We start from the raw sequence: 18569 nt of genomic DNA, 5'->3' as shown, positions 1-18569 counted from the left end.
CTGCAGTGAAAGGACAGAGTGTGAGAAACCAGAGGAAACTCACTCACAGAGCCTGAGGGACCAGAGATCCTGACCTCTGACCTCTGACCGGAGGCCTCTGAATTATTTAAAAGGGACATTGGCCCCAAAAAGTTCTTGATAAGTTTAAATCATAAATATACTCAAAAGTTTGGACTTAATGGACAAAAGAGAAATGATCACACCAACCTAAGAAGAATTACTTTTACTGGACTCTCCAAAGGAATTGGATTGAAACTATAAGACTGTGACTTAACCTGTAAATCTTACATTATATAACATGATAAATGTTAGTTTAAAGATCGTTTATGTTATCAGATGTAGAACGTCAGTCTAAGGATAAAGTGTTCCTGGTGTCCAGATGCAGCAGATGTGTCTTGCGTCTGCTGGTGTGAGTAGAAAGTTTCTCTCAGGTTCCCACACTCAGTGTTTGAATGATGTGGTCAGTGAACGACAAAACCCTTTGAAAGGAGCTTTTGTGACAGACCGTGGGCGTGTGCTGTGCTGGAGACACTGAGCTGACGTCAGGCCACCGACCATCTGGAGGGAAACAACCTCATTGGATCCTCTGAGCTCTGACAGCTTTTAAACATAAACATCAAGTCTAAGCAGTTAATTGGAACCTGTTTTATTTGTAACTGTAAAAAAAATCCAATACCTGTAGTTAAATATTATAACTTTGTATTGATGATGTTTTTAAAGTGTAAAGGGTGAACGACAGCTGTTTCCTGACGTGTGCCAAATCCCTGTGGACAATAGGCGACTGCTGGTGTGGTTAAAGATGCTAATGAGGCTGAAGTGGGACAGAGTCGTCCGGTGCTTTCCCACATTCTGTAACATTCAATCCCTTCATCTGTCACCCGAAACCAGGAGAGGGTTGTTTTTTTTTGGTTTTGGCATAAGCAGAAACTAATACTTTCAAATTATTCTTTATTATAAGAGCTCCAGATCATATTCAGCATTGTGTACACTTGTGTAAGTGTGTACTTTCTCTTTGCATGTGTGTATGTGTACTTTTATGAGTGTGTACATTTACACTGAAGGATGTAAATAAATAAAACAAAAAAAGCTTTTCATTAATCCTATAATACACAACCTATATATGTTGTCTGTTTTATTATTTATTTGTTTTAATGTATTATTGTGTATTATTTTAACCCCTGATATTATTTGCTCCTGCTTCAACTTTGTAATGCACTTTTAACTGAGTTTTGAGAAGAGGCCTGTAAATAAAGTTTGTTTCCACCAATCAACTTGCAATATGTGTTGAAATGTTAATAGAACTCTTTTTGTTTTAACAATAGACCATAAATGAATGAGCGCTATTTGAAACATTAGGCAGGTTTATAGGTTAAATAGCAGCATATTCTGTTTAACCTCTGTCTCTTCAGGTCAGAGGTCGTCACTCTCTGTCCCACTGGGACCCTGCGAGTGACTTTCCTCTGGTTTCCCACACTCTCTCCTTTCATGCATTTAACTAAAGAATCAATAAAAGTGTGTGTCACTGTTTCTCATCTCAAACCAGCTCCTGTGTTTGGCCTCTTTTTTCTCTAACAACAGAAAATGTAACTACAAAGTTTACACAACTTTTCAAAAGTTTCCCAGAGAAACGTGCCTCAGCTGAAGTTTTGTCATTGAAACATAATCAGGGACAAAGTGAAAATGTCTCCATGTGGTTTGGTGACTGAGAAGCCACTAAGTCAGTGGTTCTCAAATTGTTGTCTGTAGCTCATTGCCAGGGGTTCGAGAAAAGTTTTCAGATTCATCCATTAAAATGATCAGAATATATATTCTATGTTGACATGGTGAAAATAGCTTAAATGCTTTTCTAATTTATTTCTAAAACATTTCCTTTGTGTTGTTATTTCACATAGTAGAAGTATAAAAAATAAGCTATGACAAATTATTCGGAGGGACATAAACGAGGGGGTCCACAGAATATTTTCTATCTTGTAGGAGGGTCCATGGCAAAGAGAGAAAGTTGAGAACCTCTGCACTGAGTGACAGACAGTGGTTGATGTATTACTGAGGATATGAAGACAAGCCTAACTAACATTGGACAAGAGGAGGGGACATAGGTTCGCCCTGGACAGGTCTCCAGTTCATCACAGGCCTCGATTTCAAAATGACTGTGAGAGGAAGCCAGAAAAACTACTAACTAACTAAAACAGAAAACTACACAGACGGGAGGAGAACAAATTCCAAACGGACAGGATAACTGTCTGAATCCAGACAAACTCTAGTGTTAACCACTTCGCCACCGTGCCACCCTTCTCCAACCGTGCACTGATGATACCTGAGCTCTACCATGACAAAAGTGCCACAGAGTCCGTTCTTCGTCACTGCAGTCTAAAGGTATCACAAGAATACAGTAAGCAGTAGATTAGATTATGTTTTGTTTTATTGACAAACGTAATGATGAAGTTTTCATCCAGAGCAGAAACATGTGATGATGCATCACGACAATAACTTGGCAACATCTCCAAGTCACGCTGCGCTCAAACTGAGCGGAGGAACATTGGTCTTTACAAAAGACACAAACAGTGTGAGGTTCATCTTAATATAAAATATCATTTAAAATCAACATTTACACTTTATATAAAAGCTTTTGTGGAACAAACTGACCCTAGAACAGATCAGGTTAAGATCATCACAAAGTGATGAGTTAGTATGAAAGTGAACAGTTCACTGCCACAGCAGCAGATAAACAAACAGACCTTTTACATTAAAGGATAGAAATGCATATAGATCCAATAACAGATCGATATTAACTAATCAAAGTGATTAAATTATGACATTGACTCAGTTTGATCAAAATGATCAAATATACAGAATTAGTCAGTTCATCACATACAACTGCAGAGAAATATAAACCGGTGCATTTCGTGAAAATGTCATTATATTCATTCAACATGAATTAATAATGTTCTTTCTCAATGTGAAAGATGAAGTTTCCATGTTTTACTTTTTCCACAGGAAAAGTAGAAATTTTCTCCAAAGGAGAAATTGAACACATCTAGTATTTAAAAATCCTTCTGCTCATACAGAACAACAATTTAAATTTCACAGAATTCAGTTCAGTAATTGTTGATGAACAACAAATGTAAATAATCACAGAGATTCAAATCAGTGATTAAGAATGTAAAAAGTTTCTGATCAAAATGATCAATATTAATGAAAAACAAATAAATGTTTCCACTGTGTTCTCTTCAAACATGAAGTACAGTGAGGTATAATAATAACTGTATTTGTATATAACACAAATACATGAAGTACAGTGAGGTATAATAATACCTGCTGATGTAATCAGATGTGGTTCATGCAACAGCATGATAAGATGTTCTCGTTCATAAAGAAAATGAAATAAACATTTGGATCTTAAAACAGATCATATTTGACTGAACAGAGAAATGAAAAGTTAAATTCCTGATGAAAACATGTCCACAAAAAGAACATTGAGATGTTTTCACAGCAACGATCAACATTGATCAACAGGTAACAAACCATATCATGATATATCACTGATACAGTGAGCTGTGATAATAATTGCTGATGCAATCAGAGGTGATTCATGCAACATGCATGACAAGATGTTTTCTTTCTTCACTTGAAAGATGTTGTTGCTTCTTTTCCTCAGGAAATGTCCAACACACAAATACATGTTTCTGTTCATACAGAAGAACGAGTCCTTACATTTCATAGAATTCACTTCCAGTCGTCTTTGACCACTGATCTGGTGTCAGTTTGTCTGCTGGTAACTCCAGTCTGTAGGAGTCTACCACGGCCTCCAGGGGGCGCTGTTGACCGGACTCTGGTCTTTGGTGATGCTGGTGTGGACTGTGGAGCTCAGAGGAGAGAAGTCAGCCTCTCTCAGCTTCTCATCAGAGGAAGACTGCAGCTTGTTGAAGTGCTTCATCAGTCTTCTCTGCTGTTGGTTCTGCTGCTGCAGCTGGGTCAGGAAGTCAACTGTCATCTCCAGGATGTCTGCTTTCTCCAGCTTGGAGTCTGGCTGCTGTTTGAGGAACTCTGGACCCAGGAGAGACTTGAGCTGCTCGATGCTGCTGTTGATTCGCTCTCTGCGTAACTTCTCCACCAGAGGCTTTCTGAGCTGCAGAGACAAGGACAAAGTTAGTCATCAACGTATTCTGGAGTCAAGTGTGAGCATGAACAAACACAAGCTCTGGTGAAAGAAGAGCACGTCTCCTTGAATCTTCAATTTACCTTGTGGCTGCGAGTCAGATGCTCCTGAGAGTCGGTCATTGCTGCAGTGATTGTAGGAGCCATGTGTGGATCTCTGTGCTGTAGAGGTCTCTGTAGAGACAATCTGATCTCTGCTGCCTTCATCCCTCCTATTTATAGTCCCACATCTCCATATCAATGTGTGGGTCTGGGTCTGGCTGCAGTTTCCCACAGTCTCGTCCAATCACAGAGCCTCAAAAAGAGAAAGGGACTGTGGAGCTGCCACATGCTCAGTTGTCATATGAGCAGGAGACAATAGTTAGATCTCAGGGGAACAGGTGGAGGACTGGGGGGGGGGGATGAAGGGAAAGAATCTGGGAAAGTGGTGACCCTGTAGAGAGCAGATCTGCAGCCTGATGCTGATCAATGACTGAATGAAGTAAATGAAAACTTGTATAAGTGAGTAGAAAGCACCATAGAGGGAGAATCGCACTGATCTAAAAACGTTGTGCATCTATCTGTCCACATTTTTTATAAGGTATTCTCATTTTATTCTTTTAATTATTTAATTGTAGAGTAAAAGTATTTTTCATCCACGCTGCGAGACACTGGAACGCAACATTAGATATCATGGTATGTTTTATTATTAAAGATTACACATTTGGACATAGTCCTGGAGTCCAGATGCAGCAGATGTGTTCTCTCTCCTGAGAGTGTGAGTAGAAAGCTTCTCTCCGTTTCCCACACCGATCATTTGCCTGCTCACAACAAAAGAGTCTTTAGTAATGGATCCTGGTTGTGAGCTGTATCAGTGACCGAGCCTGACGTCACCAACCATCTGGAGGGGAACAACACAATCTTAGAAATACAAATATAAGCAATCATACTCAATTGTCCTCCCACTTTCAATTTGCACGTGCTGAACATTTTTTACCTCCTGGTGAAAATTAAGTGTTTGTTAAATCAAATAAATCCATATTTCACATGTTCCCATCAGGAGATGTGAGGTTGCGGCAGCTGCTTCCTGAAGTGTGCCCGGTCCCTCGGGACAGGAGGCGGCTGATTGTGTGATTAAGACGCTAATCAACTTGAACTGTGACTCTGCTCTTCGGGGCTTTCCCACACTTCTCCCATTAACTCAGACTGAGACGTGTGCTGTGTTCAAAGAGGATTAGTCGACACAAGCAGAATCAGTTTCTCATCTTTAATTTTATTCAACAAAGATAAAGTCTTCTCCAGATTAAAGTTTTGTATAATAATAATAGTTATTAACATTGCAGAAATCTACACTTTATAAAACATATTCTGAAGAAAAGAGTAAATTTGCTGCGACCATTTGAAGAAATTTTGCCAAATCAATCAGTTGGATTTTGAATTTGATATTATGGGTAGTAGTTCAATATAATAAATTATTTTACTGCCATTTTCATATAGAATACTTTATATTTTCAACAAAAAAAATCAAAACATTTTACCAACAAATGTGAAAACTTTTTCAATTTGGTTTTGAAAATACCTCAGTAAATGTTTTTGTCTCTGTGTTTCAATGGCCTTTAACATCTGTGTCGTTGGGGCAGAGGTCTGGATCTGTCGTCCCACTGACGCTCTGTGAGTCACTTTCCTCTGAGTTCCCACACTCGCTCCTTTCATCGCTTTCACTGAGGGATCAATACAAGTGTGTCTCAGTGTGCATCCCATTAACTGCATTGTGTGGCCACTTTGGGCTGAGGAATGTTGGAAGGAAACTTTTCCCTCCAAGAAACAATTGTTTTAAAAAAAAAAAAAAAAACTTAAGACATTCTACCAGACATCTTCCTTTTTTCAGCTTATTTATGGTAAAGATATGTTTTGTTTGTCTCCTAATGTTGTTTTCTCATGAGCGCCACCTGCGACTCTTATAATATAATTATAAATCTTTTTACAGATATGTATAATTCTAATTATATAATAATTAAATATTGTGATCAGTTATGGTACACTATGCAGGTATATACAATTTTAGAGAGGGGACATTTATGTTCTTTTAAACTGGACACAAAAATAATAATGGAAAATAAAAACATGTTGCTGCTAATCAGTGAAATATCCCAGACTGTGTTAATCCTACAAAAGATATTATATTATCATGTAAAAGAAACTGTGGAATAAAATGAATGTTTGATATTTATGATCAGAGGTGATGTCGTAATATATCTAGTGTTTTATTGCATTTTTAGGTAGGGGACATTTATATCTATCAAAAACACTTTATAAAAAGATGCATTGAAATATCCATTCAATAATTTAAAGAGGAATGACCCATCATGAATTCATGTGTATGTTAAAGTGATGTGGGTCCTGGCTATTAACTGAAGAGGTCATCTGTTTGACTTTTTAATGTTATAAAATTAATATTGGATTTCTATTTCTAGCCAGTTATCATTGACTAAATCAACCCGATACATTCTGCTCATATTTGACTGTGTGAGCATTTCCTGCATTTCAGGGAATTGTTGTAATCAGTGAAAACACAGAACCCTGGTGTCATAGCTAATTAAAATCTCTTTATTACAATCACATGTACATCATCATATTCCAAAAAGCTCGCTGTGGTGAAAAGTACCCTTGCACGGACGGATGGAGGTGGTGTTGCAGGCCGGATGGAGGGATTGTCAAATGGAGTGAAACAAGTGTTGCGTTCTCCGGCAGCAAGCGTCTCCGCTCCAGTGTGCTTTTAATTTCACATCACATGAGGACAGCAGCGCTATTTTCAGCTCTCTGTGTTCTTGTGTAACGTAAGCAGAGAGAGTGAAGGGGAGGGGGGGGGAGTGAGAAGAAAAATATTCTCTCTTCGTCATCCATTATTCAGACTGTTTGAGTCACAGCTGAGAAAGAGAGGGAGGGGAAGTGTGGAATCAAACCTCCAGCACCTCTTTCTTTTTCTCAGTGTTTTAAAAAAAAAACACTGTGAAATGTCTGTAAATCTGTAAATCTTAACACAGTCCTTCTTCTCCAGAGTCAGATGACAAGATGGATGTCACTTTCATCTGTCCAGCACAGTGATGGGTGCAGGACGTGCTTAGCTTAGCAGAATTGGAAGCACACAAACACACTGCGAGTCTATAGGGGGGAAAAAAATCCACCTTTCAGAAACTCCAGCACTGTCGGATTTAAACAAATCCACTGCTTACGCCCGGTAACCAGGACGTTGCTACGCCCAGCTCTGAATCAGCGGCCACATCACTGATTTGTGCGTGTGTGCTGTTTCCCCTGGTTACAGATGGGAAGGTGGTAAAAAAATGTACACAAAAAAGCTGTCGGGCACATGAATGAGACGTTTGCGGCTGCACAGGTTGTTGCTGCTAAATCAACTAAAAGTAATTATCAGTTAAGTCAATACAATTTTTCCAACTTGTATTTATAGCATTTTTTTTTTTTTTCCACTGGAGTTTTGAATTAGCTCTTCATTGACTGTCACTGATGGTGATGATCTGATGCTGTTGGGTTGTTGATATCTATGAACATGTCACATTGACAAAACTTGTTGCTGTCGTGTTTTCCTCTTTTATCTTGATCTGATTTGAGTCTTGTGTGAATTTCTCTTGTTTGTTTTCTGTCCAATGTGTAAAGTGACATTCAGTTTCCCCCTCGATTGTAGCGCAGCTCGTTGTATCATACCGTATTTTATGGTATCGTTGGTTTTGTATAGTGTTGTACAATATCGGATCGTATTGTATCATATCGTATCGTATTGTATCATATCGGATCGTATTGTATCATATCGTATCATTTTGTATCGTATTGTATCAAGCAGAAATAAAACTAATTTCCATCAAATACATTTGACTCTGGAGAAGACGATACAGAAGATTAATCTGAAAATATCTTAAAGTCCCTTTGAGAATTAGCGTCAGTGATTGTATTCATAATTCATGTCATGGATGTCACATGTAACATTCAGAACAAACTGAACCACTTTCTATGAATGTTGACAATATTGTGAGTGTCAAACTAATATGTACTAATACTACAATGTTAATCTCTGCGCTGTATAAACAGCCTCCGTCACACAGCTACAAACCTACAGAAGCACATGATCAAACCACTGGAGACGCCTGATGGCGTCAGCGTGTTCTGTTACTATCCCGGCCCCTTATCTGTACCTTTCGACAAAATCAATATGTACATGTCATAATGACACAAAACAACAGTAAAATTCAATTTATCCATTTAAAGATACAATAATATTCACAATTTGTGTTCACTCTTTGAAAAAGGCAAATCAAAGTTTCACCAGCTTTTTAAATAAAGTAGTTTGATTTTAAAGGTCATAAAAACTGTTCTTGTTTTTTTTATAACCATCACAAGGAAAATATTGAAATATGTCCAACACAATGACAATAAACAGTATTTTTTCCTCCATAAATCACTATGATAGTTTATAAAGAAAACATCAACACACACACTGTCATTCTATCTACAGTCGATCCACTGGCCTAGGTCCCTGGTAGAGAAAGGTTGGGAAAACTTTTAGGTATAAAAAACTATGTGCAAAAGTTGTTTTCTTAGGTCCCTCTCATGGAAAAAAATGTAGAGAAATAATATGAATATCTACATAAACTTTGCTCTTTCCATTTTAGATTATAGGATTACTGTGCACTTGTCGTAATTCGCCACTTTTGTGCATCTGTCACTGCATTCAATGGAGACCTGTCACGTAGTGCACACAACACTATCATTGTCATATTAAAACTAGCTTGAGGTAATATTGCACATTTTCCCAAACGGCAGACCTGGAATCAGTAGATTTCAGATTTACATTTACATTGTTCCTTCTTGTGTAGTGGAATGTCAACAACACTGACTCGAGCTTTGTCTGTCCTGACTGCACAGGCGCTGCAGTGTAGTCTGGACGACCTAACGTTGACTCGTCTTTAAAGTCGCCTGCACACAGTCAACGAGACGCTGCAGATTTCAGTAAATGTGCATAAGCTGTTACCTGGGCAGGTAGATCTGTAAACATCCTGACAACAGTGAAGACACCTGCAGGAACAAGGAGCCATGAGCCAGGAAGCCAGCCACTCTGTTTGTGCTGCATTCACACAAAACAGTAAGATTGTACAGTGCAGGACTTTGACTAGATTAGACTAGATTGCAGCACTGTGTCGTCGGCTAGCCACCTCCAATCAATAACGAATATTTCGTCTCACCCTGGTCAAAAATGTTTGTTATTGATTGACATTTTTCTTGGGGAAGTATAAATGTTGTATTATGTGTATTGTTTACCTCGGAGTGTTTTCTGTTCCATTTGGCTTTTTTTTAACATGCAGGAAGTTCCTGAACACATGAGCTGTCAGAAATTCTTCAAACCTCACGGTTGGAATTTGATGTAAACATGTTATTCAGCTGAGCAACATGTTCATGCAGGACTTAAAATACAGGATGTGAATGCAGCCTAAACTTCTGCAGCAGATTGAAGCTGTGATCGACATCCTCTGCAAACCTCTGTGGCGCATTGTTCCTCATTTGTGATCATCACAGTTTGACTAGTGCTGCACAAGCAGGTGAATCAGGTTGTGTCTTTATCATTGAGTTACAAAAGCTCCCACTGATTATGATTCTTAATTGTAAACAGAGTTTCTATAAAAAACTATCCAGGATTTGGTATCAAATCTCAGCTTTCACTGTCTGCATTGCTACAGTTGACGTGTTCTGTAACGTAAAAGTATTTGTATGTGATCTATCGTTAGTGCACAACCAGGTATACAGCACGCAGAACGGTATTGCTCCCCAAAATGACATGATCAGTTTGAGGAATTAAGTCCCAAATTTTTTTACATTTTTGTCAAAGATTCTGTGAAATAAACTGAGCGTGAGATGTTGCATGAACCACGTGATGCAAACACACTCATCTGACCTTGTTCTGTTGTTTGTCATTTCAAGCGTCATGCACTGACACGCACATTTTGTCCGGAGTGCTGTACAATGGTGACACACACACAAAAACGCTATCGGTTGAGGTGATGTACAGCGATGACAGTGAGGTTCCCTCTCTCACGCACTCATTAAAGGAACAGTCCAACATTTCCATAAAACCTCTCGTTCTGCTTCTTCCACTGAGTAACATGAGAAGACGAGTCTCAGCTTCATCTTTGAGCTTCAAGATTCAGATACGAAGAGGACCTTGTGTGCGCAGATGACTGACATCCCAACAATACAAGGGCACAGCGGGTCAGTCCGCCCTGTGCTGGAGGCTTATGCAGTTTGTGCGGTCACAAATATAATATGACATCCACACATCGCTAAGCATGTACAAAGTATGTTTTTGGCTTGAGTCAACTTGATGAACAAATTTACATCACCCAGACCCTCGTGGCTATGCTGATGCAGCGATTTATATTTGATCCAATGGTCACAAGTTAGTCCAAATATGATAAAACAACCAAGTTAGCTTAACAGGTTTGTTAGTGGGACAACATCCAGCGTAAGAGAAACAGACCTGCTAGCTTAGCTCCATACCTTCCAATAACTCCAAAGCTGATTGATTTACATGTTATTTTTCATTACGTTTAAAGGTAATTGCAAATCCTCCTTCAAATGAGATGAACAGATAGCTATTTCATATAGTTAAGCACCCCCTGGTGGCTGGGGGAAGGGTAAGTTAGCGCTAACCTTGGCTAATGTCCTGCAGATGAAGCTGATATCCATCTTCTCTTCTCACTCAGAAAAAGACAGAACAAGGTTTATAAAAACGCCTGATTTATATCTTATCTCGCAGACACTCACACACACAGTTACAATTAGATGTGGCGTCCATGCAGTTAGACAGTGGTGACCGTCAGCAGGGAGCTGGGACACAGCATGTCCCCATGGCTGTCCAACCTGTTCCCATGAGACAGCAGCTCCTCTACTGTCGTCCAGTCATCCAGCAGCTTCCTGTTCCTCATACGACTCAGTTTCTTCTGACTCAGCTCCAGGACAGTGTTGCACCGTCCTTCTGCAAAAGGTCCAACTCCCCTGCTGTCCAGCATTCCTGCATCACCAAAAGCGGCTCCTCCTCCTCCTGTTATGGCTCCTCCTCTGCTGATAGCTTCTCGTATAGCCATTCCTCTGGCCTGCAGCTGCTGCTGCTGCCTCTGCTCACGAGCCAACAGGAAGTGTTCCCTCCTCTCTGTTCGACTCCAGTAGCGACCCATCAGCATGTCAGTGTTGGTCTCCTCATCAGTGCTCATTCCGCTGCGTTCATCCGCCAGCTGAGATGCCCGGTCCCTCAGGAGCTGGTTCCTGGACATCCGAGAGGTTGGGTTGGGTTTGGAGCTTGGGGTGAATTTTGGCTGCAGACCAGAACTGGGATTAGGGCTTGACGTTGCATTAATGTGTCCTTTCTTTGCCTCCCATCCAGCAGCAGCACCAGCACCAGGGCCGATGTAGCCCTCCAGGGTGCTGTAAAGCCCTCTGCCTCCTCCGCCACCCTGGGACTGACGACTAGCTGGTTTTGGCCAAGTGTCGTTGACATCTCCAGCCTGAGAAGGGTGAACCAGGTTCTGGAGGTGCTGCTGCTCCCTGGCTCGGCTCCTCTCCAGCTCCTGCTGCCTCTCTCTGTCCATCTCCTCCTGAATCTGGGCCTCCCTCTCCCTCTTTAGCTCTAACTCCTTCTGCAGTTGCCTTTTTTGTTCTAGTTCCCTCTCGATCTCTCTGTCCCTTTCTGTCAGCATTGGCTGAGGCATTAAGGCTCTTTCCTGTGAGTGCCACCAGTCATGGTGAGAGATCTGGCTGTTGTTGTCGTAGCATCGCTCATGGGCTTCAGCAGGCCTCATATGCCCCAAAGCAGTGGAATGTTGCTGGGGTGAGATGGCAAGGGCTGCTGGGTGGGAAGACAATAAACCGGCCACTAGCTCACCTTCCTCTGGCAAACCTGGAGGCAGGACGTTATGTGGCGTGACACCTCCGCAGTGATGCAGGGTTGCTGCACAGTAAGAAGGGGATGCTGGGTGACTGGCCCTGCGTCGATACTCATGTGGGGGAGGACGATGGTGCAGCGTTCGGCTTCTCCTCAGCATCCCCACTGAGCTAGAGCCTTGATGGTGCTGCTGTATAGGTACCAGTGGTCTCCTGTGGCTGGTGGGAGTGCTGCAGGTGGAGAGGACCGGAGCAGTCATTCGTGAGACTGCAGCGTGAGCATGAGAAGGATTGAAGAGGGCTCCACTACTGGAGCTGTGCCGGTTCAAACAGGGTCGATCTGCTTTATGGAACTGGACCGATGAAACCCTGAAAATTCAAGCACAGATGTCAACAAACGAGTCAGGGAATGGTTTGATAAAGACAGTTTACACATTGAAGTTCAGCTGTAATACAAAGTCAAATTTTTAAAGTAAAAATGGTCTGATATGTCAAAATGGATATGTGAAGTACTGGCCTAACACCAGCCTGACAGAACTTTGGGAAACCAGCTACAGAGACTAATGAGCACAGATTTTCTTATTACATCTAGTCTATCATTTTGCAGGGAAATGTATTCTGTGAGCAGCTACCTGAAAAGTCCTCGGGGTGGGAGGTCCATGACCGACCCATCGGCCTCCTCCATCCCAAGCTGCAGGTGCTGACTCTGTGGCTGCATGGTCAGCGCCTCAGGAATGGCCTCCAGCAGCTCACGGTGGCTCTTGGGGCAACTGTCACGCCTCTCCCGCCTCTCACATGATTCCCCCTGATGTTGCAGCCTGGCATTGTACAGGCGCATTCGCTTCTCCAGGAGTCTCTGGAAGTGCCTGAATTCACCCGTGCTAACACTGTAGAAGCCAGAGTCGCTGAGCTCTGAGGAGATGAAGGACTCAGATGAAGGCGAGCCACCGCCCCCGAAGCCCCCACAACTGCCTGGGGCAAGGACCCCATGTGAGTGACAGTCCTCCAGGCCTCCCTCCTCAGTCTCCAGCCCGGAGAGGTCTCCCTGGTGGAGTGAGCCATCGGTCCAACCCAGCCCACTGTCCAGCTCATGGTGGAGAGGCAGGAAACCCAGTGGCTTCTCCAGCATAAAGTCTTCATCATCGGTCTACAAAAAACATTGTGTCATCAATCCCAAAAACATTTATGCAAATACACATAAAACTCTATAAAGAAAAAGACAAGGTCAATTCTGAAACTGTATTATGTTGACATAGATACTAAGAAATGATGATATGAATCATTTTGGATTACCTGACTGTGGCCGCGGTTCGGTTCTTCTAAGTTGGTATTGCAACATCCCATCAGACAGTTCTGTTCCTTTGGTCGACGACCGCTCAGTTCTGGATCCTGAAGGATTCATGATGTGAGACAAAGAAAATGAGAAACATGATTTAATTTACTAGCTGTGAGACTTCTTCAAATCTATACTAAACCTTCAGTGTTCCTATGGATACAGAATTTACAGTCACCCAGTTTATCTCTTTTATTTTATCCCTGCTGGACTCTAATTTAATTTTATGTTTTGAACACTGGAAACCAAAATTTCCTTTATAATTTTAAATGTTACCTTTGTCAGCCCAACTTGATAAATGCCATGTGGGCAATATTAGTCAGTCTTTTGGTCCCATGCAGATTAAACGATACTGAGCTGCATTCCATGAAAATATAACAAAAAAAAGTTTTATTATCACCTGGTGACCGATGTCCACAGTGTCCCCAGGGGAGCTGGACAGGTAGCTGTACCGTCCTCTGTCGCAGTGATCTTGTGGCAGAGACAGGTGGTTGTAGTAATGTCTGTGATGGACAACAACAAAACAGAATTCATATTTTCAAGACTCTGGATTTTTTTAAAACTCATTACTGAGCGACATCTTCATGGATGTTGAAATCTCATCAAATAATTTTTTCTTTGTTTGTGTGTTCACCTGTCCTGGTAGGAAGGGCTTGAGGCATTAAGTCCAGCCCCCATCACTGGGAGGGGCAGGTTGAGGTGCTGCAGATTGAGGGGGAGGGGCTCCCACGCTCCCCTGTCTGCCTCGGTGCCGCACCCCCTCTGACCCTTGATCTGCATGGTGATTGGATGCTGACTGGCCGCCAGGATTCGCAGAGCATCCCGCTGGCTCAGGTGTGCTAGACTCCGCCCACTCATCTGAGACAAGCACAAATAACAAAGTGGTGTGACATTAGCAAGAACCGGCCAGTCCCCACGTCCGGCAGACACTGAGCAACATGATGCGAATGTTGGAAGAACTCTTGTTTGGTCACAACCATCACCTGTCTGTCTTCACGTGTTGGACTTTGTCTTGTTTATGTGTCGTAAAACCAAAACGAGGAGCTAAAGACAGGAACTTAAATTTGAATAAAGATTTCAATGAATTAACAACACAACTGTTAGAATTACACAATTACCAAACATTTTAAAGGACAATTACTTATCTACTTGATTTACATACAAAGATGTAATAACAATAATTACGTTCAATCAAATATGTAGCTCATTATTTAAAGGTTTATGTCCACACGAGGTTGAAAATTTTCTTTGTAATCGAAAGATAAAGATTTATAGATTTACACTCACGTGTATTTTTGCATTCAAACTCTTCGGTCATGTTGCTACTCGACTCACACAATCAATTATATTAGTGAGAGTAATAATGAATGTGATTGACTCCAAATTAAACTTAAATCTTCTGATTATAATGAAAAAACATCTCTCAAACTGAGAGAATGTGTTTTCTAATGCCTCAGGCCTGATTTCATGTTAAAATTGTATATCACTTTGCAAAATGTTCAACAATATTTTTTCTCCGATGAACTCTGCAGCAGTTTAGCATCTCTACATCACACATGCACATGAAAGCAGCAAATCATTTTCATAAATTTTTAGTGCAGAGGCCAATGTTACTGGATTTTCTCTCGAATTAGACACATATATTTAAAGACCACGATCAATTGATGATTCAATTAGATGAGTATTTAACTGTATTTAACTAAAGAGAGTGACTTCAATACACAAGCAGAGAGACGTTTAAATTAGTCTTTTTTTGAATACGTTGTGTTCACAAGACAAGTTGTTGCAAATTCAAATCAGAAAACAGCAGCACATTTTTGTCCAAGGCTCATCAACAACTTAAAGGGACACTCCGTGTATTTTATTTATTTTTAGGAGCAGCTATGGCTCATGAGATAGAGTGGGCTGTTCACTAATTAGAGGATTGCTGGTTTTATTCTCGGCTCTTCCGGTTCTCGTGTCAAAGGCATGGAAGCGTGAGATTCGAGTGCTCTTTAAGACTAGAAATGTAAATGTGGTCCATATACCATTTGCATGTTCGTGACTAAACTCAGCCTGTGAAGACAGTTTGTCCTGTGGCTCTGGACGTCTAAAAAAATGACCCCTGGTGACATCATCACCATCATCATCAGGGTTATTAGCTGGGAGAACCTGAGTTCATAACAGAAACCTTGTGTTACAAACTAGAGGTGTGTCAGTGTTTAAGAAGTGCCTGATGTTACGGTGTGAAGCAGTTGCATTATGGGAACATCTTACCCTGCTCATTATTCTTTTATTGATCTGTGTCTTGTAAGAACTTTATTTAAATGACAGTTTCACAGTACGATGTTTTAATTCAGCTACGCATGTTGACGTAACAGCATCCATCGACACCACAATCAAATTTTATGATTATTCTCCATGCTGCCATTTTAACTGCACTTCCGTTTTTTTATTTTTTTATTTTGACACACAACTGATCCAAAAGTCTGAATTTTTCGACATTATGCAACTGGGTCACAAGACTCAGCCCCGCCTGCAGACAGATGGTGGATTTATTCCAGTGTGACCAACATTTTTTGCCACCAAAGTCAAATACGATGAATGTGTACACGGTGTCCATGCTTCCACTAAAGGGTTAACACCTATAAGGCAACACAAACCCCATCCTGCTTTACACACTTGTGCACACCCACACACACACACACACAGCTCAGCGGCCATCGAATTAGACGCATGAACAGTATCGTTAACTCTAGCACATCACAACCATGAGTCACCCACTGCTACATTCAACCACACAGACAGACACACACACACACACACACACACACACACACACACACACAGCATGAGCTGGGAAGCACAAAATGGCACCTGTGTGTGGAGACAGAGGACAGCAGCAGAACGACTGTGAGGCTTCAGTGTTTGACACGTATGAACCACGTCTGTGCACGCTACATGACAATTCAAGGTGTTTAGAAAAAAAACATTGAAACTGCTGGAGATTTAAACCCACTCATGTGGTTTATTATTCAAACAAATGCTGAATCGTACAGAAATAATGAAACGCTGCCATTTCGCATCTGCATCTACACACACACACACACACACACACACACACACATACATGGACACACACTCACATGGACAAACGTGAACGTGGCCTAATGGATCGTTCTCCATCTTCTTCAAAACATTAAGCACACACAGCATCATTTGTTGTCAACAACAGTGGAGGCAGGTCTTTGGTCGCTCACCGCTTGGTCGCCCATCCATGGTCCGGAGAGCCAGCAGCCCATCGTCACGGCAACAGAGGAGAGCTGCCTTGGTTCTTGTGAAAATCAACGATGCTGCTGCTTCCTACAGCAGATCGTCTCTTCCTCCTCCTCTCCTCCTCCTCCTCGTCACTCTCTCCGTCAATCTCTGCTCAGTGTGCCTTTCTGTATCCCCCTCTCCTCAACATCTGTGCATTCCTCACTGTCCCTCTTCCTTCTTTGTCTATATTTCCTCCTTTCTTTCTATTTCCATGAATTTCTACAGCATCTCTATCCTTGCCCCTCCCCCTCCCTCACAGCTCCAGATATTACCATACTGCACACACATATACACGCTCTCCCACTCTTGCATGCATGCAATGCTGCAAACATAAAAATATGCGCAGGCTGACACAGTGCATTCAGAGGCGAGAGGGAAACACACACAGTCACACGGCGAGGATGGTGCCTGATTGGCGGCCTTTAGCGGTAATCAGCCAATCAGACGCGGTGGTCTCCCTCTGGATGTCTTCCTCCCTGACGGAAAACTCCTCAGTGAAGCCTCAACATGTGCAGGAGACTGCCTGTACTGCAGCAATATGCACGGTAACAGGAGAAACACACCATCCAACCGTCCATCTACGAGCTGTTCATTGAGGAACTCCCACCAGATGCTGCTAAAGGCATGATGGGGGATTAGTTCTTCCAGTGTGTCTATGAGAGGTCTCGTGTTCCTGACGATTGGGTCCAGAATTAAAAAGAATCCACCTGAACTCCATGTGGACAAATTATCGTTAAAAAAAGCATCTGGAAATCAGACCTTGTCTAAACAGACACAAGGAAACCTGATCCAATAGGTTTGTTCACACTGGCAGTTTAGTCCAGATCCATCGTTTCAAAAAGTCTACACAGGATACACAGATGAAGTTATTGAAGCTAGAAATTCAAATTTACGTAATTATAATTATTACATGTCATGAATGTTTAAGAGAATCTACCGGAACCTCAGGTGGAGATCAGACCTGGTCTAAATAGATTCAGAGAGACTGGATCCGATATGAAGGTGCGTTCACACTGGCTGTTTAAATCCCTCTGTCAGATGGACCAGAACTGCAAGCTCCAAAAATCTCTCGCCAGCTTCAATCTTTAAGAAGACACAAGATAATCAATGACCCCACACACAGTCTTCGATGATGATCTCCAGCTGCCGCCATCAGGAATGTGTTTGCCTGTTTATAAAATAAATGATCATTTACCTTGATAGATGCTTTAATCTTATCTATCCTTGAGTAGGCTATTTCTAAAATAAAATATTTGTTTGTATTTTTGTATTTGTCAGTATTCATTTTTGTCTATCTTGTGTGGATGAATTGTTTTTGTGCTCATGTTTGGTCTCCTGCTTGAAGGGGGACGATTACAGTATTTTGAATTGAATTTCATTGAATTTAAGTTAAGTCGAGATCCACTGTGTCCAGTCCCTGGTGTGGACAGAGAAACTAATTTGATGTTGTCCAAACTGGATGCGATGCACAGATGCAAAAGTCTTTGTTCATCATTGTGACTAATGCAATCTATTTTCTGAATAGTGGCCTAATGGGCAAACAGAGTCTTATGAAACTATTGCGTTCTTTGCATTTTTGACAAATTTAGACTTCAGGGCATCGAACCAACGAAGCACAGTGACTCCAGATGGTTTGCATGAACTGCAGCAGCTGTTAACGGCTGTGGCCAAAGTGCAAAAACACATCACTGATTTTGTAGTTTCAGTCCAATAAGTCTGCAATAAACATCCAATAAAATATGTTTATTTTACCTCATTTGGATTAAAATCGTCATCTTCTCTTATATGTGCTTCAATAACTGCAAACATTCTTATAGTTGCATATTGTCCAAATCTACAATATTGGTAGACATGAAATACTATC

The 18569-nt window shown here is 41.4% G+C and overlaps 2 protein-coding genes across 2 annotated transcripts; both read right to left on the bottom strand.

Moving 5' to 3' along the window:
• Positions 1–2569: 2569 nt before the first annotated feature.
• On the bottom strand, positions 2570–4416 carry LOC138411526 (transcription factor HES-4-like). The gene is made up of 2 exons (XM_069532106.1): positions 4240–4416; positions 2570–4126 (listed from the first exon to the last, which is right to left on the bottom strand). The coding sequence occupies exons 1-2, from the start codon at positions 4360–4362 to the stop codon at positions 3794–3796; spliced, it is 456 nt and encodes a 151-aa protein (XP_069388207.1). The 5' UTR covers positions 4363–4416; the 3' UTR covers positions 2570–3793.
• Positions 4417–6720: 2304 nt separating this feature from the next.
• On the bottom strand, positions 6721–17247 carry LOC109643890 (uncharacterized). Its single transcript, XM_020109140.2, has 6 exons — positions 16648–17247; positions 14043–14266; positions 13809–13911; positions 13369–13464; positions 12708–13222; positions 6721–12444 (listed from the first exon to the last, which is right to left on the bottom strand). The coding sequence occupies exons 1-6, from the start codon at positions 16687–16689 to the stop codon at positions 10998–11000; spliced, it is 2427 nt and encodes an 808-aa protein (XP_019964699.2). The 5' UTR covers positions 16690–17247; the 3' UTR covers positions 6721–10997.
• Positions 17248–18569: the final 1322 nt, after the last annotated feature.

Source organism: Paralichthys olivaceus, chromosome 2 (genome assembly GCF_024713975.1).
Source record: "Paralichthys olivaceus isolate ysfri-2021 chromosome 2, ASM2471397v2, whole genome shotgun sequence".
Classification (NCBI taxonomy): domain Eukaryota; kingdom Metazoa; phylum Chordata; class Actinopteri; order Pleuronectiformes; family Paralichthyidae; genus Paralichthys; species Paralichthys olivaceus.
This window is presented reverse-complemented; position numbering and strand designations above follow the sequence as displayed.